Source organism: Schistocerca serialis, chromosome 5 (assembly GCF_023864345.2).
Source record: "Schistocerca serialis cubense isolate TAMUIC-IGC-003099 chromosome 5, iqSchSeri2.2, whole genome shotgun sequence".
NCBI classification, from domain to species: Eukaryota; Metazoa; Arthropoda; class Insecta; order Orthoptera; family Acrididae; genus Schistocerca; species Schistocerca serialis.
This window is the reverse complement of record NC_064642.1, coordinates 668,055,680-668,083,341: the sequence shown is the minus strand read 5'-3', so window position 1 is coordinate 668,083,341 and position 27,662 is coordinate 668,055,680. Positions and strand designations below refer to the sequence as shown.

The window sequence follows — 27,662 nt, the reverse complement described above, 5'->3', positions numbered from 1 at the left end:
GTAGCCCCGAAAATCACACCACTAACATATCAACACGTCTGTTCTTCACTGCTGGCATTACATATGATGGGAGTCAACGTTCTCAAGGCATAGGCTAAACATAAACCCTTCCAGTGGGCTGCAGAGGGTAAAGAGTGATTCAGCACCCCAGATCGCTTGTTCCCAGTCATCTACTGTCCAGTGCTGTCGCTCTGTTGCTCCTTGCACCACCGCAGGCGTAGCGTATCACTGCCTACAGAAATGGGTGGCTTATGAGGAGTCGTTGGACTACTGTACCCCCATCGTTTTTAACTGCTTTCGCGAGGACACTCTACCAGCTGGACTGCTGCTAGTGCCTTGGACGTCACCAGTGATTCCTTCCTGAGATTACATGCCATTTCTTACAGCCGTAGTCCACAACTCTCGACAGTCCCTGTTCGTTATTAAGTGAGTCAGCGTGTCTTGGGTTATCTGTGGTTGTTCCTTCACATTTTCACTTCACAGTCACTTCATCAACAGTCGACTACAGCAGATTTAGAAGTATAGAAGTGTCCCTGATGGATTTCTTACCCAAGTGACATCCAATGACTAGTCCACATTCGAAGTGACTGAGCTCTCCAGACAAAACTATTCTGATGTTCTCGCTCCCTGCTGACAACGCAGTCCACCTTTTATGCTGGCACGTCCGCCTGTTGTGGCATCTACTTATCAGTTCACTATTTCATAGGGTTGTCCGGATACTTTTGATCGGATTGTCCATCATGCAATCGCCTGGCTATTTGTGCTGCCCATTTTCACATTTTTATCGTAAAACTGACCAACGATGGTCACGTAACAACCTGTATTTCTCATATTTGCGTGTTGTTTAACATTTTTCCAGTACTCCTTCATCTTATCCCCATGTTATCCGTCTCTTTCTTCTGTCCATGTTGCTCCTGATGTCTTTTTTACTGTGTTTTTGAAGGCTACTGAATTTTGTTATTTCATTTTTAAATCTTTTTTTTCTTTTAGAATGAGTCCTTTCGGGTTTCTATCTAGGTCATTTCATATTTATACAATCTATGGTGCCGTCGATTTTTTTCCCCACAAATATAGAAGTTTTTGTTTCGATAGCCCATAGAGTATAGTCACTCATTGGGATTATCCAAAGATGAATCTTCGCTTTCGCATTTCTTTGATATAATCGGTATGTTTTCGCATCTCCACGTTGTTTCTTATCTTCCTATTATTTATATAAACAACTGCCAATATATCAAAGTGGTTCTTTGAAAAATCCTGCTCAGAACAGTAGTTGAACTTAATAATTCTCCACAGATTGTTAACTTGTAAACCTATTATAATATGATTTACTGCTTTCTACAAAGCATCTGAAGCTGTAAGCAGACAAATATTGGATGAAATCATTTGAAAACGAGGTGTTAAATCAGTATTAACAAATATAATTCATGAAATTAGAACAAATACGATAGGTAAAGTGAAATTCATAGGATAAGTACATCAGTCATATAAAACAATAGCTGGTCTTAGAGAAGGATGCAGTTTATCAGATTTACTGTTTAGCTGTCTGGCAGAAAAAAAGTGTAGGGACATGGAACTTGGAGTTAAAAAGTAAAAAATTTAACATGTAATTGTGACGAGAAACTCATCTGGAATTAAAGGAAACTGCCTGGCTTTTCCGATGATTTTGTAATATCTCCATTGTATTTTCATTTCAGTCTTAAGTGTTCTACTACAGTTTGTTCTGTTATCCATTACTTGTCCTACCAATTCAATACGTGCGTCTCTTAGTTGCTCCTAGAACAATCTCTGTTAATGGTTAGTTTCTGCATTTAAATTTCAGACTTTACATCCGTAAATCAGAACCGGTATATACACGTATTATAATTTCCCTCTTCACACACATTGGAAGTAAAGTCTTTCCAACAATATTTTATATACGTCTAGTACACTGTGAGCATTTCTCTTCTTCTGTTTACTTGCATTCCTGCCAATGAAATCCTTGGGTTCACCTACTCTCAGCACTAAAACCTGATCAGTTGTTTCTGTGGCATTAATTATTACCCTGTAATATGAACATCAATATAATTCTACTCTATTTGTGCTTTCGAGCAAGACAGAGAGATGCAGAAGAGTCATTTGCCACCACAGAAGCGTCTTCTACTATGTATACAAGACAATACTGTAAGATAATCTGTTTCATGATCAGCTAGTACTGATACTTATTCTCCCATAGTAATCAACAGGGTTTCAGTTACAAGAGAAACAGCCTCTGACAAGGAAATGATCGTAAATGTCGAAAACCACCCTGAAATTTTTCACAATGGAAGAACAACTGAAAGAAAGTTTCAGCTGCTAAGGCGCACTGTAAGTACTTAAAAATGATACAGTTACTCGGTTTTGTTGTATGAAGAACCGCTGATAAATGAGATTTGTACAGGCATTCTTGCCCAGTGCTCGATCCGTCGATTAAGGAGACACAACAAGTAGGTATAGCCGCGTGGCATGATGTCCAAAGTGCACACATAGCGAAAACATCTCAGATAGTTAATTTATTGAATAAATAGCAGTTCATTTTGGCAGCTGAACTGCTGTAGATGTAATTATTACACAAGTGATTGACAGAGGCAGAAAAATCAAGGCAGTCTGCCATTTTACATTACAGGCGACTAACGTCAGTTGGGACTTTCATTTGTTGACATGAAATATTTTTCAAAAATAACAGTAGTACAAGTCTTACAATAACTTCTGAATATCGTGTATTTTACTAACAATAAAACAGTTCCCTAGTTACTCCAAATAGTTGTCACAACAATGCGAAGTATGTATTCGATGACAGAAAAAAACATTTTCCTTACACGTGACATACTTGACAAAAGACTAAATAATGCATTGAGACACTGCACACTAATTACTAGCTACTAGTAAAAAACATTTTCCTTACACGTGACATACTTGACAAAAGACAAAATAATGCATTGAGACACTGCACACTAATTACTAGCTTTATTTATCTCGAATTGTGTTGGGTAATAAATGGTCACGGTTGTTATTCTGCTTATGTGCTGCATATCTGGCATACTTGATCAAATTCGTAAAACTTGATGGTGCAAACTGACAGTGCACTAATGACTGAAGTTAAATGCTATTACGATGACATAACTGACATGACAAAGATCTGTCAGAAATTATGTTGCATGGCAGTTTTCTGAATAATGCTTCACGCTGCCGAAAAATTTCTTTGTCTAGGGTCTAAATCAAACAGTTGGTTCCAGGTGGAGTCCGAATTATACTAATAGCCTTTCCGTCCTCCACCTGAAAGAGGTGTCGTCATTGCCAGGCTAAGAGTCCTACAAAGGCAATGTCTTCTTTTCTGCAGGCGTTTCGGATATGGTGCTGAAAATTATACTCTCCCATTTTTCCATATTTTGCTGCGTCGATTACAAGATTTTGGCAACCAAACACTCCTTTTTTTCAGTTTTTGGCCCTCATTTGCCTTGTGCTTCCGACAGATAATAAGCTGCGGAATCAATAATGCATGATACTTATCAGTGGCATTGTAGTATACGAACGTGTCATAACATTCAACGACTGAACAAATGGCTTATTCTTTTTTATAGCTCGAAATGATAATGTGTGGTTTGCATGCAGTTCTAGCACGAAACCTGTCTTTATACACAGCACGTTAGGGGATAAGAATTTGTTTATACTGTAGCCTATGAATGGCATGCCCTCTACTTATTATTTGAAGTAAACTTCATAATTACGTGACTTGTTTTTCCGTGTAATTTTCTGAATCGGTTTAACCAGGCTGAAGAAGCCTGGAAATCAGCAATGTTCGTCTCACTTGCAATTCAGATGGCCCGGTGTCGTAGACTTCCCTCGATAAGGGTGCACTGACTGTCAAGAGCAGTTCTACATCTTTCGAATAGTTTTTCTTTCACACCTTTGCGAGTTTCATTTCGTACTGCATGTAAATCTTTCTTACATTTACATAATTAACGTTCAGATTTTAAGAAGCGAAATCGGCTTTGCAGATAGCTTAACTTTAAACGATTTCTCTTTCCTTCGTTTAACCAACCGTTTCTTTGTCCCTGAAAGCTATTACTCTCCATATTTCCTTTGGGATAGGAAGGTCCTCAAATTCTCTTCTGGAATTTAATTAGCACAAAGATCATCGTCCTAACCGCAATTCACGGAACTGTCAGAGTTACTTCTTCTTTCTTCTAATATTTCCACAATTTCTAACGAAATTTCGGCGTTATCAGAATGAATGTCCAAGAAATTAGCTAATAAATTGCACAGATGTCGGTCCTCAGGAGAAGTATGTGATTTAGATTGCATAAAACGTCCTTTTCGTTGTGACCTTACGAGGTTGACAAATTAAACTATTAACATAATGGATACCACATTAGTGTGAATTTCTGGAATGTCCACGATGACGGAAGCTATTAGCAAGCATATATACAGAAAATACAAGGAAAATTATTTCAGTTTAACTTCCATTGTTAACTCTTAGCAATATCGGAAAGGCAACTTCAAACTCTTATGCATATTTAATGAGTTGCAAATTTGAGCGTAGTGACTGTGAAGAAGTGTGTCAGTGAAACTTTCAATGGAAACTGAAATTCGTTTTACCTATTACGATCGCGTTCTGCCGTGTTATCGAATTACCGAGTGTCGTCAATCGAGGATAAGCGATGTCTGCTACAGTTCCGGTAACGGTGTACATTTCTCCATTTTTTTAAATACTTGCATTGTGTGTTAGCAGCTTAAATTCTGATATTGTAATGCTTTCGATGTAGTATTACTGCATAAAGATTTTCAGGGGATGTTTCGAAATGTCGAATTGGACAGTTTACTTGTGAAACTGTAACTGTCTGAAACAGTAACTGGTTTTCATGGTAATAAATAGCTACACTTCCGTTCATGAAGAAACACTGTCTCATTAAATCAGTGCACAGAAATGTTCTCATACGGTTCAGTTTTATCGTAAAGAAAAATTTCAAACGGAGGAAAATTCGGTACCTGAACGTCAATACATGCAAGAAATATAACAGACAGCGTTCGATAATGTAACGGTGTTTCACTCATAAGAATGGAGCAAGTTAAGGGGATTTACGAAATATTGAAGTACAACAGAAGTATTTCTAATACTCAGATGGTGACACGACATGTAGCAACGCTATAGCATTTTATGTGCGATGAAACATTCATGAGTTATAGAACTCAGATTAAATGAACCGAGATGGAACTACGAATAAGCGAAATCCTGTATGTGATAGCTCTCACCCCGACAGGCTCGTAATAAACGTGTTATGTATTCGGACTAGACAACAGTACACCGTGACTTTTAAGTAACTTCATGACACATTGCTGGGGAGACATTATCTTTGTGCCAGGCATACTCACAGTAAACAGCCAGCCTGACTGAATGCTCCTCGATGCCTCCAAGCACCTGAGGGTTTTCAGCCCGACAAGTGAGCAGCCGCCCATCGTCCGTATATTCCGGCGTCAACGATAGCGTCGATATGGTCTCGTTGCCGTCCGCAGAAACCTGTGACAGATGAAGCGACCTCTGTGTCAACATTGATAAGCGTTCAAAATGTTTACGCTGGGCTCAAGTTAGCGAAGCGTAAGCGATGGCAGATACGTTCATTAACATCTCGTCTTAGAAAACCCTCCCCTCTTTATCCTTTTGGTTGCTGCTGTGGTCTACAGTCCGAAAAACAATTTGATGTAGCTTTACTTTTTTTTTTCTTATGGAACTTAACTGCTAAGGGCATCAGTCCCTAAACTTACACACTACTTAACCTAAATTATCCTAAGGACAACACACACCCATGCCCGAGGGAGAACTTGAACCTTCGCCGGTTTGATGTAGCTCTCCCCCCCCCCCCTCCCCCCAATCTTTCCTGCATACTCGACTTCTCTGCATAGGAAAGTAAGAGTCCAGTCCAGTCACTCGTGGATGAGGCAGGAATTGAAATTTATGTTAAAAAAAAAGAAACGCTTAACTCCGTTATCAAATATTTTTTTCGAAATTAAAGCTCAGGAGTGTTGCCCCAACTTAATCCTCGTACCACTGAAAAGATGAGTGGACTAAGTGTTAATATCAGTGGCGCTATGAAACAGCTGAAATGATTAAAATTCAACAAAGCTCTAGAGCCTGAAGGAATTCCTACCAGAATCGATACTGAATTTGCGTCTGAGTTTGCCCCTCTTTCATTTATATCGTAAATCCCTCGAACAAAAAACTGTCCTCTGTAATTGGAAGAAAACACAGGTCACACCCATTTACAAATTTAGAAGAAGGATTTAGATGTGAACAGCAAAACTATCGTCCAGTATCTTAGAATCTGGTCTGAGGTTAAACATAACGAGATATCTCAAACAGAGTGACCTCCTCCGAAAACATCGACGATGTAAAATCCAATTCTCACCAGGATTCTTACATGACGTACTGAAAGCCTTGGATGAAGGTATTAAAGTAGATTTAGTGTTTCTTGATTTCCGAAAAGCATTTACTCCGTATCATATTGTTGTTGTAGTCTTCAGTCCTGAGACTGGTTTGATGCAGCTCTCCATGCTACTCTGTCCTGTGCAAGCTTCTTCATCTCCCAGTACCTACTGCAACCTACATCCTTCTGAATCTGCTTAGTGTATTCATCTCTTGGTCTCCCTCTACGATTTTTACCCTCCACGCTGCCCTCCAGTGCTAAATTGGTGATCCCTTGATGCCTCAGAACATGTCCTACGAACCGGTCCCTTCTTCTTGTCAAGTTGTGCCACAAATTCCTCTTCTCCCCAATTCTATTCAATACCTCCTCATTAGTTGTGATCTACCCTTCTAATCTTCAGCATTCTTCTGTAGCACCACATTTCGAAAGCTTCTATTCTCTTCTTGTCGAAACTATTTATCGTCCATGTTTCACTTCCATACATGGCTACACTCCATACAAATACTTGCAGAAACGACTTCCTGATACTTAAATGTATACGCGATGTTAACAAATTTTTCTTCTTCAGAAACGCTTTCCTTGCCATTGCCAGTCTACATTTTATATCCTCTCTACTTCGACCGTAATTCGCCTACATTCCATTATCCTCGTTTTGCTTTTGTTGATGTTCATCTTATATCCTCCTTTCAAGACACTGTCCATTCCGTTCAACTGCTCTTCCAAGTCCTTTGGTGTCTCTGACAGAATTACAATGTCATCGGCGAACCTCAAAGTTATTATTTCTTCTCCATGGATTTTTCTTCTGTTTCCTTTACTTCTTGCTCAATATACAGATTGAATAACATCGGGGAGAGGCTACAACCCTGTCTCACTCCCTTCCCAACCACTGCTTCCGTTTCATGCCCCTCGACTCTTATAACTGCCATCTGGTTTCTGTACAAATTGTAAATAGCCTTTCGCTCCCTGTATTTTACACCTGCCACCTTTAGAATTTGAAAGAGAGTATTCCAGTCAACATTGTCAAAAGCTTTCTCTAAGTCTCCAAATGCTGGAAACGTAGGTTTGCCTTTCCTTAATCTTTCTTCTAAGATAAGTCGTAAGGTCAGCATTGCCTCACGCGTTCCAATATTTCTACGGAATCCAAACTGATCTTCCCCAAGGTCGGCCTCTACTAGTTTTTCCATTCGTCTGTAAAGAATTCGCGTTAGTATTTTGCAGCTGTGGCTTTCTAATTTTCACATCTGTCAACACCTGCTTTCTTTGGGATTGGAATTATTATATTCTTCTTGAAGTCTGAGGGTATTTCGCCTGTCTCATACATCTTGCTCATCAGATGGTAGAGTTTTGTCAGGACTGGCTCTCCCAGGGCGGCCAGCAGTTGTAATGGTATGTTGTCCACTCCCGGGACCTTGTTTCGACTCAGGTCTTTCAGTGCTCTGTCAAACTCTTCACGCAGTATTGTATCTCGCATTTCGTCTTCATCTACATTCTCTTCCATTTCCAGAATATTGTCCTCAAGTGCGTCGCCCTTGTATAGACCCTCTATACACTCCTTCCACCTTTCTGCTTTCCCTTCTTTGCTTATAACTGGGTTTCAATATGAGCTCTTGATTTTCATGCAAGTGGTTCTCTTTTTTCTCCAAAGGTCGCTTTAATTTTCCTATAGGCAGTATCTATCTTACCCCTAGTGAGATAAGCCTCTACATCCTTACATTTGTCCTCTAGCCATCCCTGCTTAGCCATTTTGCATTTCCTGTCGATCTCATTTTTGAGACGTTTGTATTCCTTTTTGCCTGCTTCATTTACTGCATTTTTATATTTTCTCCTTTCATCAATTAAATTCAATATTTCTTCTGTTACCCAAGGATTTCTACTATCTATGCTTATTATCAGAAGTACGGTCGTATGTGGTATCGAGCGAAATTCGTGACTGGATTGACGATTCCTTGGTAGGGAATACACAGATAATTATCTTGAATGGACAGAGATCAGCAGCCGACTTTGGATGTTCTCCAGAGAAGTTTGCTCCTACACTTGCTGTTCGTAGTGTACGAGAATCATATTCGCATTTCCGACTATTGCTAAACTTTGGCTGCGCTACGCATTGGTAACAGTGGAAATTCGTACACGGGCCGGGACTTGAATCCGGATCTTTCGCATGACACGAGTGGTCACCTTAACGACGCCAGCCAGCGAGCCACTCCCCGGTCCGACTCAAATTTCCGTATGTAGCCGGTTTCGTCTACATACTGTACTTGTAAAGGTTCTGTGAGTCCCGTACAGGAAGAGACGTATGATTAAAGCCGCAGCCCTGTTATTAGGTGTGAAATATCATATTACAGTGCCTGTGTTGTTCTAACGTACTTTGCAATGTCCTTCAGACATGCGTATATGTATACTCATGTGTATTCTAATGACATTCGAGTAATATTAATAGTAACCTTGGACTTCTTGCAGATGAAGCAGCTATATGTAGTCAAGTACTGTCTGAAAGAAGATGTGTGCTACAAAAAGGTACGGCCAAACTTTCAGGAAACATTCCTCACACACAAATAAAGAAAAGATGTTATGTAGACATGTGTCCGGAAACGCTTAATTTCCATGTTAGAGCTCATTTTAGTTTCGTCAGTATGTACTGTACTTCCTCGATTCACCGCACCGAGCGAGGTGGCGCAGTGGTTAGCACACTGGACTCGCATTCGGGAGGACGACGGTTCAATCCCGCGTCCGGCCATCCTGATTTAGGTTTTCCGTGATTTCCCTAAATCGCTCCAGGCAAATGCTCGGATGGTTCCTTTGAAAGGGCGCGGCCGACTTCCTTTCCCGTCCTTCCCTAATCCGATGAGACCGATGACCTCGCTGTCTGGTCTCCTCCCTCAAAACAACGCTACGCAACGATTCACCGCCAGTTGGCCCAATTGAAGGAAGGTAATGTTGACTTCGTTATTTGTGTTGACATGCGACTCATTGCTCTACAGTACTAGCATCAAGCACATCAGTACGTAGCATCAACAGGTTAGTGCTCATCACGAACGTGGTTTTGCAGTCACTGCAATGTTTACAAATGCGGAGTTGGCAGATGCCCATTTGATGTATGGATTAGCACGGGGCAATAGCCGTGGCGCGGTACGCTTGTATAGAGACAGATTTCCAGAACGAAGATGTCCCGACAGGAATACGTTCGAATCAATTGATCGGCGTCTTAGCACGGAACATTTCAGCCTATGACTCGCGACAAGGGAAGACCTAGAACGACGAGGACACCTGCAATGGACGAGGCAATTCTTCGTGCAGTTGACCATAACCCTAATGTCAGCGTCAGAGAAGTTGCTGCTGTACAAGGAAACGTTGACCACGTCACTGTATGGAGAGTGCTACGGGAGAACCAGTTGATTCTGTACCATGTACAGCGTGTGCAGGCACTATCAGCAGCTGACTGGCCTCCACGGGTACACTTCTGCGAATGGTTTATTCAACAATGTGTCAATCCTCATTTCAGTGCAAATATTCTCTTTACGGATGAGGCTTCATTCCAATGTGCTCAAATTGTAAATTTTCACCATCAACATATGTGGGCTGACGAGAATCCGCACGCTATTGTGCAATCACGTCATCAACACAGATTTTCTGTGAACGTTTGAGCAGGCATTGTTGGTGGTGTCTTGATTGGGCCCCATGTTCTTCCACCTACGCTCAATGGAGCACGTCATCTTGATTTCATATAGGATACTCTACCTGTGCTGCTAGAACATGTGCCTTTACAAGTACGAAACAACATGTGGTTCATGCACGATGGAGCTCCTGCACATTTCAGTCGAAGTGTTCGTACGCTTCGCAACAACAGATTCGGTGACCGATGGCTTGGTAGAGGCGGACCAATTCCATGGCCTCCACGCACTCCTGACCTCAACCCTCTTGACTTTCATTTATGGGGGCATTTGAAAGCTCTTGCCTACGCAACCCCGTTACCAAATGTCGAGACCCTTCGTGCTCGTATTGTGGACGACTGTGATACAATACGCCATTCTCCAGGGCTGCATCAGCGCATCAGGGATTCCATGCGACGGAGGGTGGATGGATGTATCCTCGCTAACGGAGGACATTTTGAACATTTCCTGTAACAAAGTGTTTGAAGTCACGCTGGTACGTTCTGTTGCTGTGTGTTTCCATTCCGTGATTAGTGTGATTTGAAGAGAAGTAATAAAATGAGCTCTAACATCGAAAGTAAGCGTTTCCGGACACATGTCCACGTAACATATTTTCTTTCTTTCTGTGTGAGGAATGTTTCCTGAAAGTTTAGCCGTACCTTTTTGTAACACCCTGTGGAAATTCAGTCAATCTTGAGAATATTTAAAAGTGTTTGGAAAGATTTGTAACTTATTGTAAGGGTTCAGAAATTAGAAAATGAGCACTTCACAAAAAGAAAGAACGTAGAATCTCTTGGCTACAATATCGATGACTCACAATTAGTATCCGTTAACGCATACAAATACGTGGGTATATCAGTTGGAAGAATATGAAATGGAATGAACAGGTAGGCTCAGTAGTAAGTAAAGCATGTAGTGGACTTCGGTTTATTGGTAGAGTACTGGGGAAATGCGATCAGTGTACAGATTACTTACAAAACTCTCGTCCGACCCGGCCTACAATATTGCTCATATGTGTGGGACCCATACCATCGGTAACATTGGGCCTAGGGATGTTTAGGAGTGTGGAAATCTGATGTACAGACGTGTGACACCCAATCACCTGACCACGTTCGAAGTAGATGAGTTCCGCGCAGCGCCCAATTCAGTTCTCTCACGATGTCTAATGACTACTGAGGTCGCCGATGTGGAGTACCTGGCAGTGGGTAGCAGCACAATGCACGTAATATGAAAAACGTATGTATTTGGGGGTGTCTGGAGACTTTTGATCACTTAGTGTATTAAACAAAGGGAGCCTGACTCGTGGGCCATCGCTGTGAATCGAATATAAAACGCACACAAAATAATATTTGAGACACGAGGGTCTTGGCTCATACGGCAACAAACTGGGATTCCGTTACAAAAGAGGCGGCTGATTTTATAATGAATAGCAATAATTTTAACAGATATCAGGGTTACACACACAATAGGATGTATGGGGCGGACTTTGGAAGTCGAAAGGAAGCAACGACGAATACTTGACGCTAGTAAGGAGGCGGGAGCGACAGTATCAAAGGTGTCGCGGGCCCCTCACCCCACCTGACCTCACTTGGTTCCACGCCGAGCCGGAGCTGCTATGAGCTGCCCAATCATTTTCTGCGCCCGCGTGGTTTCGGCCCAGTTGTGACTGATGCCAGAGGTCGCAATTGTAGCGACATGGCTTGAAGACAGAGGAGATTTTATTGAAAACAACCAATCATTATATACTGGATATGTTTTAGGAATATGCTCGGAGCAAACGGAGGGAGCAAGCAATCCATTTCCTTTGGATGCTTTCCCAATCTGGTGTCCGTTACAAAGTGGAAGTTCTATTAGTTAAGCAAGCTGCGTCTATAGGTAATGACACTGATTTGAAATTGCTGTATACAGTCTATTTACGCGAGGTCAAGGGCAATCTAGAACATCTGTGGCAAGAGATGTGGAACGTGTCCCAACAAACGACAGATGGACATTATTCGGTGTTAAAACCTCGAAATTTTACAAAGATGTAGTTTACGATGACATATTTGAACCGATCAGCTACTTCCACCATCATTCGACTCTGTTTCAACCACTCCTCTTTTCCTTTACGTGTACAATGAAGCAATATTCAGAATTGTCCTGCATGTGAGTGTGATTCTGAGTCTGAAGCTATTGTAAACCTCATCTTGGTTATGTGAACCAAATAGGACTGTGGACCGTTGGATTTTTTTAATGACATTACTTGGAATAGCATACCGCATCCTACATCTATTTCGTTTGCCAGAGTCATTCGATTTCGTAAAGTGACAGTAATTTCATTAAGAATTCTGTGAAATAACTGCAGACTTCAATGGTATGTGTGTTTCATACTTACGGCTTTCTTATGATAACGTTTCAGAAATGGTATGAGCTGATAAATCAAAACTGTCTAATTCGATTCTAAGTGTATTTTTTAACGACGTATGGCGGACAAAATTATGACAGGTTGTGGCTTTATACTGTAAATGCCATTTTGCGTTCTTTCATGCAATTCAGTGTTATCATGTGATTTAGATGGCTAGATAGAGAAAACACTCAGGACGACAAATAAATAACTAAATAAGTAATTAATATAATCTGGCTCATTTCCATGATGTGAATTAGGTTCCTCAAGACCTATACTCGCACTCTGATGAAAGTAATGATAAATAGCGGAAATTATAACAGAGAGAAACTTGACATCAGAATTGGTGATCACCAAGCAGATGATGTTAAGCTACTCTGCTAGGTAGGCAACAAAATAACCCATGACGGACGGATCAAGGACGACACGAAAAGCAGATTATCACTGGCCAGAACGGCATTCCTGGCCAAGAGAAGTCTACTACTATCAAACATAGCCCTTAAGTTGAGGAAGTAATTTCTGAGAATCTACTTTTGGAGCACAGAATTGTACTGTAGTGAAACATGGACTGTGGAAAAACGGGAACGTAAGAGAATCGAAGCAATAGAGATGTCATGCCAAAGCCGAATTTTGAAAATTAGGTACATTGGTGAAGTAAGGAATAATGACTCTCTCCGCAGAAAGGGCGAGGGAAGGAATACATGGAAAACAATGACAAGAAGAAGGGACTTGATGATAGGGCACCTTAAGACATGTGGGAATAACTTTCATGGTACTTGATGAAGCTGTTGAGGGTAAAAATTGTAGAGGATGACAGAGATTGAAATATTTCAAACAAATAATTGAGGACGTAGGTTGCAAGCGTTACTCTGAGATAAAGACGTCGGCACAGGAGAGGAATTCCTGGAGAGCTGCATCAAACCAGGCAGATTACTGATGACCCACAAAAAACTGATTTGTTTTACTTGACTTGACTTGGAAGAGCATTTGAACGGAATGGACAGTGTCTTGAAAGGATAATGTAAAATGAACATCAACAAAAGCAAAACGAGGACAATGGAATGTAGTCGAATTAAGTCGGGAGATGCTGAGGGAATTAGATTAGGAAAATGAGACACTTAAAGTAGTAAAGGAGTTTGGCCATTTGGGGTGCAAAATAACTGATGACGGTCGAAGTAGAGAGGATATAAAATGTAGACTGGTAATGGCAAGGAAAGCGTTTCTGGAGAAGAGAAATTTGTTAACATCGAGTATAGATTTAAGTGTCAGGAAGTCGTTTCTGAAAGTATATGTGCAACATGGACGATAACTAGTTTGGACAAGAAGAGAATAGAAGCTTTCGAAATGTGGTGCTACAGAAGAATGCTGAAGATTAGATGGGTATATCACATAACTAATGAGGAAGTATTGACTAGAATCGGGGAGGAGAGGAGTTTGTGGCACAACTCAACTAGAAGAAGGGATTGGTTGGTAGGACATGTTCTGAGGCATCAAGGGATCACAAATTTAGCATTGGAGGGCAGCGTGGAGGGTAAAAATCGTAGATGGAGACGAAGAGATGAATACACTAAGCTGATTCAGAAGGATGTAGGTTGCAGTAAGTACTGGGTGATGAAGGATAGAGTAGCATGGAGAGCCACATCAAACCAGTCTCAGGACTGAAGACCACAACAACAACTTAAAACTTGATCTTATACTTCTTAATAAGTAGATTAAGTAGCTTCTAAAATTTGTTAAACGCGTCAATAATTGTATGAAATATCGGAAATACTGTTCCCCCTGGAAGTCACTAGATTTGGAACCTAAAACTGCGATTTAGTGACAGGGTGATCGTTTTAGCCATTTATTAATTAGATTAAGACATCGACGAAGGCGAAGTTCCTAAAATTTCTCCATTTCCTCCACTGCTTACGAGAAGTACAGACAATAAGAGCAGGGAGAGGATACACAGCCGTCCCAATCCCTTCCCTTCCATGCCCGTCAGCTGTCACAACTGCTGCCTGGTTCCTGTACGAGCTGCAGGTGACTTCGCGCTCTGAGAGTGCGTGCGGCCACTCACCTTGTCGGTGCTGGCGGGCAGTCGAGTGTTGTCCAGCCACCAGGAGACTACCGCCGGCGGCCGCGACCCCACGGTGCGGCAGGCGATCTCGTAGCGCCGGCCGGCCGTCAGCGGCTGCTCGCTGCTCAGGATGGTCGTGGACAGCGGCCTGACTGCAACAGCGCACCCGCCCGTCAGCCGCTGCACTAACCACTTCTCGAGTTGGCGGATGTATAGCTAACTGCCGTGTTACTCATTGCCTTACATCACAGATACATTGACTGGGACACCTGGCGTTGCCAGGGTATTTATATGTTCCGGCCTTGTATTGGCCTATCTCCACCTCACTCTTATCTGCTCTGTCCAACTCCTCACCCCACTCTCCGTCCATCTCCTCTTACCTCTCTATCTTCTCCCCCCCCCCCCTCTATTCATCCTCTCTGTACCCACCTCCTTCTTCCCCCTCTCTTCCCTCCTGCCTCTGAATATCTGCTCCCCCGTCTCTCTCATCCCTTTCTTACCATCACATCCTCCCCCTTCACTCTCTCTGTCTATCTCTCCCCTCCTCTCTATATATCCCCCCATCTCTGTCTCCTCCTCCTTCCCCTCACCTCCTCTTCCCTATTTCCTACCCTCCCTCTGTAATATCCATCTCATCCCTCCCCTGTCTGACTACTTACTCTTCTCCCCATGTCTTCTGCCCCCTCTCTGGCCGTCATTCCTCATCACCCCTCTCTCTGGGCACGTCCTTCTTCCCCCTTATATGTCCATCATGCCGGTATCACCCCTTCAGAGTATGATACTGGTGTTTCTTGCCACAAAAGTTTTTCTTGCCAAATATTAAAAGGTTCAAATGGCTCTGAGCACTATGGGACTTAACTGCTGAGGTCATCAGTGCCCTAGAGCTTTGAACTACTTCAACCTAACTAACATAAGGACATCACACACATCCATGCCCGAGGCCGGATTCGAACCTGCGACCGTAGCGGTCTCGCGGTTCCAGACTGAAGCGCCCAGAACCGCTCGGCCGCCAAGTAGTAAGTAAGACGTGTTCAACGTTTCGTTGTTATCCAACCAGGGGCTCAGTAGGTAATGTTGAACACATGCTTATGTGAAATATATTTCACATATGTGTCCTGATTCTCTGCTGTGTTACGCCGAAACACTGCACAATGCATGTTATTCCTATCCGTGGTATTCAGCCTTGTGGCTTGATCTTAGGTCTCGGAACATGTAGACAAATTTATTGGCTTGGTGGAGCGCTCACTATCGTGATCTGTCTGACAGAATGAACAGCACAACTGAAAAAAAAATTGCACTCCATACATTTAAAAGTATTCTAGGTCAATTAAATACATGAAATAAACAGCAACAGATCGTTTTACAACATTTTTAAGTCAACCTTTTTACTCCACGTCCCCGCATTTACCGATTGTGGCGACACTGCCACAGTATTTTTTATACATATAACGACCTGCAAGTAAGAAATTCGCTTGAAACTGCTCCACTTGTTGCTGTTATGCTTCGGTGTCACCACATATTCATTCCGACCCCTCTGGGAGTCTAAGTCCTGTACAAACCAGCTTCAAAATTTTGGTTAGTTTACAAATGAATTAATTTTTGAATATTTTATGTTAAACCTGTAATAGAGAAAATTTTTAGAAGAGTTTTGAAATTAAGTACAAACCAAGTTGGACGCCACGAAGTTACCACATAATCAAGCACTGACTGAGGTGGTCTTGATAATCTGCGCTCCATTTTAAGAAAACTAATTTTTTAGAAATATCAGTGTTCGTGAAGTCATATCTCCTGGATTATGTATCGTACGATGATATGGTTTGGATGCATGTTTAATGGAACTGTGTTGCTAACAGATGCGGTAGTAATGAAGTAATAGATTAAAACGTCATCCTTGTTGCGATACTTTTACTGAATGAACAGAGGAAATAAACTTGTGGAGCATGCTAGTGATGGAAAGTTTCGAAACAGGTTTGAAATTACAAGTAAAATTTGTTGGAAGCCTCTAGACACTCTCATTCTCAGATACTAGACGAATAAAATTTGCATGTTTACGCAACTTTTTCATCTCAACCCGTACTGCCGTTAACTTGTAGTCGATCTTACATCTCACAGTGATTCTTGCCAGGTAACAAGTGATATGTTTGCCACGTTTGACTGAAATCAATCCAGTGGTTTAGGAACACAAAAAATGGTTCTGAGCACTATGGGACTTAACTTCTGAGGTAATCAGTCCCCTAGAGCTTAGAACTACTTACACCTAACTAACCTAAGGACTTCACACACATCCATGCCCGAGGCATGATTCGAATCTGCGACTGTAGCGGTCTCGCGGTTCCAGACTGTAGCGCCTAGAACCGCTCGGCCACTCCGGCCGGCCTTTAGGAACAGATGTTAAATATACGTGATGGAGAATTGATATACACCTCACAATCTGCCTTGCAAATTGGAGAGGACGTTACAATGTTTCCCATTTGTAACTTAAATGAAACACTGAGTTTAGCTGACGGACTTATATTAGTGCTACCCATGTAGTAGTACGTTTAACATAATTGCTCCGAAACTCCCAGAGTTAATGGGAAGGTTTTCATTTACACTGCCGCTCGCCAACCTTGTACAAGGCAGCAAACATCTGAAATTCTAAAGTTCCAGAGCGAATCTACCTCTCTTGCATTACGGCGGTTCCGGCGCGAGGCGGACGCGAACAATAACATTTCACCACCGAGAGAAAGTCAGGTAGAACCGCAACATCGGCGCTTTCGGCAAGCCAGACAGCGCATCTCATGAGAAATGTAGTGGGGCAGCGCAGCTGGACAGGGTCACTCTACCTTCGTCACATGATGAAGGAAACGCTTTTGCTAATGCAACGACGCATACCAAGAACTTTTTACGAAGCAGCCACATGCTATAATAAACCCCTTAGGCAGGCACGGTAGAGCGAGAACCGCTGATACTTACATCATCACACGACCTACGCCGACATGAAAAGTGACGTCAAGTAAACGTTAGCCTCTAGATCGCTCCATAAATTCCCCAGCATCTTACCTCGTGAAGCAGTTGGTCAGGCGGGTCGATGGAGCACATAAGGTTTGCATTCGACTCCCTGATTACAGTATAGTGAAGTCTGGCACAATTCTGTCGTAGATTTACTGCAAGCTACTGAAGAACGACACCCGCTGCCAAGAGAGATGGCTACCTCGCCATAATCGCCAGTCGCAGAGTTCAACACCACAGCCTGCTGCTGTCAGTGATGAATGGACCCAGAGGTCTTTCCTATCGTTGCGAGTCAGGACACCAGCGTTCCCAATACTGACCAGGCCAACATGGTAATAATACACGGCTGCACGGCAACCATCGGCGCTGTGCAACAGATGGAGATGGACGGTGGTGAACAAAAGGGGGCGGAGCTCCCCCAAGATCGGTGCATGGTGCGGCTACCGCCGGAGACACAGCGGGCGCTAAACTGCCATTTGGTTGAAATCGATCATGTAATTAGGGAGAAGAGATTGAAAATATAGCCGGCCGCAGTGGCCGAGAGGTTCTATTCGCTACAGTCAGAAACCGAGTGGCCGCTACGGTCGCAGGTTCGAATCCTGCCTCGGGCATGGATGTGTGTGGTGTCCTTAGGTTAGTTACGTTTAAGTATTCTAAGTTGTAGGGGACTTATGACCTTTTTTTTTTTTTTTTTTTTTTTTTAATGTATGATAAAAGATATACTCCACGCACTCCGCTGTCTGTGCGTCATCAAGGTCTGAAACCAACATGTAAGTTACGAGACGAACGGCTATCAGCCGAGTTTCTGTTCAAATGCTTCAAATGGCCCTAAGCACTATGGGACTTAAAATATGAGGTCATCAGTCCCCTAGAACTCAGAACTACTTAAACCTAGCTAACACAAAGACATCACACACATCCATGCCCGAGACAGGATTAGAACCTGTGACCGTAGCAACAGCGCGGTTACAGACTGAAGCACATAGAATCGCTCGGCCACACCGGCCGGCCGAGTTTCTGTCATTACCCACAATTTGAACTGAAACAAATATTACAATGTTTCCTATTTGCAGCTTAAATGAAGCATTGATTTTAAGAACTGATGGACTTGTTGCACTGGTAGTACACATGAAGTAGTAAAGTTAATATAATTTCTCCGAAGTTCCCGATATAAAAGTGATGGTTTTCGTTTATACGTTGGACAGGTGAAAGGGTAACGAACACTGTGATACATCGTACACACCGTTCTTTCATGTTTTTATATGCAACTGAGTTTTATTTCTGCGATGAATTTCTGTATTTGGTGCAATGAAAGTCATTTAATTGAAGCTTTCCTTGGAAGTCGAACTTAATACAGTAGGTTGGCTGGAAGCATTTAGTTCTCTGGTGATTTCTCAACAATACATATGAAATGTTTTATTGTGTTTTTGTAGGAAATTACATACGTTTCTACCCATAATATCCGCTTTTTACCCAAAATAAGTTTTTCTGCTTTACGACTTTTACTTATGTCATTACATACACGGCACCGAAACGCAGCGAGATGAGAAGTGAAATGTATTTGGAAACGATAACACAGAAAACTCCTGTAGTGAGTCTGTCGCGTCAGAATCCTTGTTATTCCTAGAGATTTATTCCTGAAGAACAACGTATTTTTACTAGCTCGGTGTATAACGTCAGTTATTATTCAGTTTATAATATTTAGACAAAAAGAAAATGATCGCTTGGTATTATTGTAGTTCTACCACCTGGAAAGATGCAGTGATAAGAACAACATAAACATCCAGTCCCTAAGCCAAGAACCACTCCGACTAGGCCGGGAATCGAACCTAGGACCATAGGATCTTGTGCCAGGAACGTTTAACAATTGAACCAAGAGATGCGAACATTTAGACATCTACACTATCAAATAGAAAACTTTCCGCATCTTCTTGCTAACAGTATCATTCCTGAGCTTCAGTCTGTAAATTCGCCATCTTAATCTTAAAAAGGGTGGTCACAGTTCCTTTCAAACAGCTTTACGAGAGGAACGAAATACTACTTCCTCTTACATATCTTGCAGTGCACCCAAACGCTGCCCAAGATTGCACCGTTGTAATAAAAAAACTTTTGCAGAAAAATCTTAGACATCATTCTTTCACTGAAGATTTAACAGTGATGGATGTAAAATATTAAAATTAAGTAAATAAGCTGTGGCCGCCGCATTCCGTCTCCTACACCGATGTCGTTAGTGTGTCCTGCTGGAGCGTACCTATCAGTATCAATACAACCATCTCTTCTACGACTACTTTCAACGATTTTAGACAGATTCCGAGGGAAGTAGTCTACACATAAAACAGTTCAAATCATGTCTGTTATTGCGTTTCGTTATTTTGAATAGATTACGATAGGTTTTGTTCCGAGGCATTACGTGTGCTATTTTTGTATGCCTTTTTTATCCATTCGTACGCGATGGACGGAGGGTATAGTACACTGCTGGACAAAATTAAAAGATGGATAACATGAAACCTAATAACGCGGGAAATACTGGAGGCAAATAAACGAAAATAAGTACGGATATAATTTATTGTACAACAATCATTTGTAAAAAGCAACAGTTCGAATTCCATTGATTAGCTTGAGTAATGGCCAAGATACAATGTGTTAAAAATCACATTTTAGAAAATGGCTGTCAAAAAGCTAGTATTGTGTGTGGTCGCCTCGGACAGACGCACAGTATGTATAGCGAGGAGCCACAAGATTAACAAGCGAGTTCGGGAGTGCCTGAGGAAGTCGGAGACACTCTTTCTCCAGAGCAGTTTTCAACACCTGAATGGCTCAGGATTGGGTTTGGCGTGTCGCATCTGCCCTCCTAAGAGCATCCCAAGCAAGTTCAATAGGATTCAGGGTAAATGATTTACCCAGTCCGTTAGCCAGTCAGGCCGTATGTGATTTTTCGTTGTCGTCTATAAAAATGAAATCAGAACCAACAGCACATAGGGCTGTCTCCCTTCTGCACCTCTGGGCTTTTACGGAACCAATGCCAAACGCCTGGAGCAGTGTGCGGATTTGGTGCAAGACCCCTGTCGAAATCATCACACCTCCGCCATCATAGGTGTCCCATTCCCTGATGTTGCGGGTCCCTCCATATGAAGACTCGCCGAGAGTCACATGGTAGACTGAATTTGGCTTCATCTCTGAAGAGAACTTTAGCCTGTTGAAGCTTTGTCCACTGTCCGTATTGTATGCGCCGTTGTTAAAGCTCTCTTTTGTGGGAGGCGGCGAGTGGGATGCACACGGCCGACTTTCTGACATACGGCCTTGTTCCGCGAAGCCATCTGGCAACCGTCCTCCTGACAACTGTTGTTACTATGTCAGCAGCGACGTCACGAGAGAGTTGTGTAGCTGTAGACGTCCTCTTGCGCTTGGCTGAAAGCACCAAATACAGTCGTGATTGGCCGTTGTGGCTATCGGGCGACCTTGTCCTGGTCTTTTGGTCACTGTCCCACTGGTTTTAAACAGCTTCCACATATTCGAGATAACACTGGGTGTTACGTCCAATTCTCTCGCAACCTGAGTTGCGACTACCTCAAACCCACACAAGTTTCTCCATCTCATACCGTCGTCTAAGTGATGATGTCTACATATTTCACTGAAAAAACGAAAATAAAGCGAAAGCAGACACAACTGTAATTCGCAACGGATGTAATTGCGCAGATTTTTATCCGTCCCGCTGGTGTCGGGCGGCCAACACGAATTCGTAACCTTATCTTAGCTACGCCAGCGCCAAACTGTTTGCATATTGCATTCACGGTCCTAGTCTTGTTTGGTTTCTTCTGAGAAATGTGGGAAAAGGATACCCATCTCTTAATTTCGTCCACTAGTGAATATATTCTTTAATAATGCTGTCTTATCCAATAATTCACTTCCCTGTTCTTACAGATCTTGCTCCGTCTACCGCCGCTAGTACCATCATGAGTACAATGGCTTATTTTGTTAATAATGTAGATTCTACTCCAGATGATTTAGCCATGTATCGTATCTCTGTATACAAATCCCTTTGAATAAGTACGTATAATTTTGTACTGCAGTGATTACTGTCTTAATTGAAACGGGTTGTCGACTATAATAAACATATGTTGTAGTCGAGAATGTTTTACTGAATTTTAATACCACAGCTAAGATAAATACACACATCAAAAAACCGTTTTGCATCACCTGGGTTCCGATAGTTTGAGAACCTTTACAAAATATCGGAATAGAGATCAACATTAACATCATTTCCGCCCTTTTTACTGCGCATGAAAACCACGCATTGTGTGTTGTACCACCATACAGCGAAGCCTTCAGAGGTGGTGGTAAGGATTGCTGTACACACCGGTACCTCTAATACCCAGTAGAACGTCCTCTTGCATTGATGCATTGCTCTGTTCGTCGTGGCTTGCAATCCAGAAGTTCATCAAGGCACTGTTGGTCCAGATTTTCCTACTCCTCAACGGCGATTCGGCGTAGATCCCTCGTAGTGATTGCTGGGTCACGTTGTCCATAAACAGCCCTTTTCAATTTAACCCAGGCATGTTCGACAGAGTTCATGTCTGGAGAACATACTGGTCACTGTAGTCGAGCGATGTCGTTATCCTGAAGAGAGTCATTCACAAGATGTGCATGATGGGGGCACGAACTGTCGTCCATGAAGACAAATGCCCCGCCAATGCTCTGCCGACATTGTTGCACTATCGGTCGAAGGATGGCAGTCACGTATGGTACAGACGTTACGGCGCCTTCCATTAACACCAGTGGCGTACGTCGTCACCATATAATGCCACCCCAAAAGAGCAGGAAACCTCCACCTCGCTGCACTCGATGGACAGTGTGTCTAAGGCGCTCAGCCTGACCGGATTGCTCCCAAACACGTCTCTGACGATTGTCTTGTTGAAGGCATATATGTCACTCATCGGTGAAGAGAACGTGATACCAATCCTGAGCGGTCCATTTGGCTATTTTTTTTTTTTTTTTTTTTTTTTTGGCCATCTGTACCGCACTGCATGCTTTCGTGGTTGCAGAGATGGACCTCGCCTTGGACGTCGGGAGTGAAGTTGTCATCATGCAGCTTATTGCGCACAGTTTGAGTCGTAACACGACATCCTGTGGCTGCACGAAAAGCATTATTCAACATGGGGCGTTGCTGTTAGGGTTTCTCGGCGCCAGAGTACGTAGGTAGCGGTCATCCACTGCAGTAGTAGGCCTTGGGCGGCCTGAGCGAGGCATATCATCGACAATTCCTGTCTCTCTGTGTCTCCTCCATGTTCGAGCAACATCGCTCTGGTTCACTCCGAGACACCTCGACATTGCGCTTGTTGAGAGCACTTCTTGGCACAAAGTAACAATTCGGTTGTGAGCAAACCGCGTTATTGACGGTCCAGGCATGGTTTAACTATAGACAACAAGAGCTGTGTACCACCTTCCTGGTGGAATGACTGGAACTCATCGGCTGTCGGACCCCTTCCGTCTACTAAGCGCTGCTTATGGATGGTTTTTTACGTCATTGGGCGGGTTTAGAGCCGTCTCAGGTCAAAGGGACTGTGTCTGTGATACGATATCCACAGTCAACGTCTGTCTTCAGGAGTTCTGGGAACCGCGGTGATGCAAAACATTTTTTATTGTGTATAAACTGAACGTTAAATCAGAAGTCACCTACAAATGAATGCCACCAGTTGTCAGCTTATCGTGATGTTATACACCAGTATGAATGCGTTATACTGAAATCAACATGTATGGCCTAAGCTCCAAAGAATAACAGAGCCTGCTATACACAGTGGCGGCCATTCCTTCACAGAGTGAGTTGACCGTCTAATGCTGTCCTTCAGTAGAGAAACACGAAGTGCCGTGGAGGAGTTCCCAATAGTCAATTGAAATTGAATCTAATTAGTCTACGACAAAATAAAATCAATCACAGACATTTTAATCCTTGGGCAACGTACGTTTTAGAAGGGTTCGGTCATATGTTAAACCTATCTTCATGCAGAAATCAATATCAGAAGAATAGAGAGAAGTCAGCCATAAAGTAGATTTAGCATTTTTATTATTTTGAAAAGGAAAATGCTTTCACAACATGAAGATGAGAGTGTTATAGTGAATTTTAAAAGAACGAGGATGCGTAAATGTGCGCTGATTGCAATTGTAAGATCTCCCTGTCAGAAAATATCTCATCCCTTAAGTGCTGGGGAGGGGAGATGGACTTTAATGCATTATAAGGAACTCTGGCTGTGGGAACATCCTTCTTTGTCGCCCCATCCCATTCCCTCTCCATTGCGCACATGCGCCCACACGCGCTTACACACATAGAACGATGGCATGCTGACCCTTTGTAAGGGTTTTGATGACCAAGCTACTGAGCGTCCTATATCCAAAGTCATCATCAATGAAAAAGCAACAGGAATTACAGTATTAAACGCTGAGCAGTTAGCGGATAGAATGAGAGAATGGTTTCAAAGTTGGAAAATCAACTGCTTTAGTCCACAGTCAGTATTTTATTTTGTCTACTGACAACCTGGTTTCGGTATCAAATGCCATCGACATGCCATCACATGGGTCGCAGTAACCAAGCTCACTTCCAAGTAGGTGTGACATATAAGTGTGTCATATGTTTTAATATCTCACACCTACTTCGGTAAAATGTCTGACGACTGCACGCCGGGGGTGGTCTGATGAGGACCTTGTGTCTACTATGGTCTTTATATCAAAAAGCTCACCCGGTCTGAGTGAGGGGATGGTTCAAATGGCTCTGAGCACTATGGGACTTAACATCTTAAGTCATCAGTCCACCGAGCGAGGTGGCACAGTGGTAGCACACTGGACTCGCATTCGGGAGGACGACGGTTCAATCACGCGTCCGGCCATCCTGATTTAGGTTTTCCGTGATTTCCCTAAATCGCTCCAGGCAAATGCTGGGATGGTTCCTTTGAAAGGGCACGGCCGACTTCCTTCCCCATCCTTCCCTAATCCGATGAGACCGATGACCTCGCTGTTTGGTCTCTTCCTCCAAACAATCCATCCATCCAATCATCAGTCCCCTAGAACTTAGAACTACTTAAACCTAACTAACCTAAGGACATCACACACATTCATGCCGGAGGCAGGATTCGAACCTGCGACTGCAGCAGCCCCGCGGTTCCGGACTGGAGCGCCTAGAACCGCACGGCCACCTCGGCCGGCTGAGTGAGGGGAAAGAACCAAGGTAGGCAATTGCTAATGAAATAGGTATTGAAAAACTTTTCCTTTCAGGAGGACGCTGTAGTGAGTTACTTTCTTACTGGTGTGTCTCAGCGTTGGTGGGGTTTATCACAAAGCAGGACTCAGTCTTTGCTGAGATTCTCATATGTAGGTACTACGGACGGTCGCTAAGCTTCGCTAAACGTTTTAGTGTCCATAAAGAATGGCGCCGTGTGGTTCTTGACTATAGCACAACGACTTTGGCTTTCCGAAGAGGCCATTTTCTTGGAATAAAAGTGCCTTTGAATAGAATGAACGCTTTATAGCTGTGCTTCGCCAGCGAAAAGCATCAAGGACGGACGTAATTCAGGGGGCAGTAATGGCGCAACTTGAGGCGAAGTCTCCGCCGTTTATCAGCAGGGGTGCAGAGCTGCTGGGCGTGCGCGCAAACTGCCGCCACCGAGCGTGATGCCCGGGGAAGTCCCGGTCTCGCTCGGGACGTGGCGTCGCCACTGTGGCTAACGGCAGCAGTGCGGCCAACTTCTAACTCAATAACGCAGCCGGCCGCGCCAGCAGTTCACGACTACCCCTGCTCCACCACTGTCCGTCCGCACGAGGCTACACGGGGACGACAGTCAGGACTGAAGGAGGAACAGTGCCTGTTCCACGGTATACTTAGTAACTACATGTACGTGACTCGCAGCTGCTTTCAGTATTGAGATGCCTACTGGAATAAACCGGTTCAGTAACTTTAGTACATACTAGTTCAGTTAATGTAGTCGTAGTGACGTAACCGTAGTGACTTATCGAGGATTTCTGGTCTCGCTGATTCGTAAGTTGAGCAGCTTTCCCGCTTTGCCTACTTGTTTCAAGGTTTCGTTTGCTGTTGTGTGTTTCGGTACTTCTTCTCTCTTGGTCACTTGATGTTTGCTTGCCCTTCGCATGTTGCTGGTGCGTGTTGACACTACTCACTCAGTAGAACATTCCAACAATGAGGCCAGGTCTAGTAATGAACCTTTCAGTAACTGGTATCGTGTATATTGTGTCATATAGTGAAAATAAAACAGCGGTTTATTCACAATTACACACAATGACCACCTGAAGGAATGCGCCAAATGGTTCTTAGGAGAGACACAGGTGCTTGCATAACAGTTGCAGTGGCTACATGATGCCCTACAACGGGGAAAACATTGACGTGCAAGGCCCCCCAGAACAAATACCGTAAGACTTATTTCTTTAGGGCTATGTGAAAGCCGAGGTGTATTCTATCTCTCTTGACTCTGATGTGGAACTGGTTACAAGAACTCTGGCAGCGGCTACACAAATAGAGAACACACTACGCGTTTGTCGTTAACACAGGACTCCCTGCTACGTTAATACCTGCTGTGGGCTGAGATTAGTGTTGGTCATTTTGAACATTCATTGTAATGTAATAGTGATCATAACATTTCACAATCACACACGATTACCAACTGTGTACTCAGTACTTCACAAAATGCGTTTCTGATCTGTGGATGCTCTACGAAATATATTCGTTTTTGTCTCCTGTATCATCCCTATTATTTTGGGCACAGAATTTTTCAGTACATCAACCATGCATCGGAAGCACATTTTGTTGAAGTACTGAGCACTGAGTACACACAGGTGGTCATTGTGTGTGATTGTGAACAAACTGCTGTTAAATGTTTTCATTACTTTACTGTTATGATCACTATTACATTATAAAGAATGTTCAAAATGACCACAATTAATCTCAGCGCACAGCCGGTATCAACGTGCCAGAGAGTCCTGTGTTCACGACAAATGCGTGGTGTGTTCTGTATTTGTGCGGCCGATGCCAGAATTCTTGTAACCATTTCCACCTCCGAGTCAAGGGAGATAGAATACACCTCGGCTTTCATATAGTCCTAAAGAAATTAGTGTCCAGAAAGATCTTCAAACAAATCAAGAACAACTGTTGTTCGGGGAAATGTTCATGAATGGTTGCAGGTGGTCTCCAAGTAGCCGGACATAACTATTTCCAGTCAGCGATATGTTCAAGGCCCAGTCCATTCGATGAAAACACAGCCAACACCATTATGGAGCCACCAGCAGCTTCCACAGTGCCTTGTTGAAAGTCTCAAAATGTTCATGAATGGCTGCAGATGCTCTCCAGTAACTGGACATAACTATTTCCAGTCATGATCGGTTCAGGACCTAGTCCATTCGAAGTAAACAAAGCCCATACCATTACGGAGCCGCCAGCAGCTTGTACAGTGCTTTGTTGACTGCTTGGGGCCATGGTTTCGTAAGGTCTTGCGCCTCATTCGAACCCTGCCATCACCTCTTACCAACAGAAATAGGAATAATCTGTCCAGGTCATGGTTTTACAGTCGTCTAGGGTACAACCGACATCGTCATGAGCCCAGGATAGGCGTTGAAGGCGATGTCGTGTGTCTGCCGCCACAAACCGTTAACACCAAATTTCGCCGCACTGTCTTAATGGATACGTTCGTCGTACGTCCACATTGATTTCTGGAGCTATTTCATTCATTGTTGCTTGTCTGTTATCACTGACAACTCCATGCAAACGCCACTACTCTCGGTCTTTAAGACAAGGCCGTCAGCCACTACTTTGTCCGTGGTGAGAGGCAGTATCAGAAATTTGGTATTCTCAGCACACTCTTGACGCTGTGGATCTCAGAATACTGAATTCCCAAATGATTTCGGAAACGGAATTCCCCATGCCTCAAGCTCCAAGTGCCATTCCGCGTTTAAGGTCTGTTAATTCCTGCCGCGTGGTCACAGTGACGTCGGAAACCTTTCCAGCTAAACACCTAACAGCAAATGACAGTTCCGCCAATGCACTGCCCTTCTATACCTTGTGTACGCGATACTATTGCCATCTGTATATGTGCGTATCGCTAGCCCATATCTTCTGTCACCTATGTGTAGTTAATTTGCATTACAGTATG

General features: G+C 43.2%; 1 protein-coding gene across 1 annotated transcript in view; it reads right to left on the bottom strand.

Annotated features, from left to right (window-relative positions):
* Window positions 1-27,662, bottom strand: part of LOC126482171 (synaptogenesis protein syg-2-like) — a 422,853-nt gene that overhangs the window by 61,564 nt on the left and 333,627 nt on the right. The window contains exons 6-7 of the mRNA XM_050106149.1: window positions 14,527-14,678; window positions 5,389-5,533 (exon numbers count right to left, since the gene is read on the bottom strand). Coding sequence (XP_049962106.1) covers window positions 5,389-5,533; window positions 14,527-14,678 — 297 coding nt within the window. The remainder of the gene's footprint in view (window positions 1-5,388; window positions 5,534-14,526; window positions 14,679-27,662) is intronic.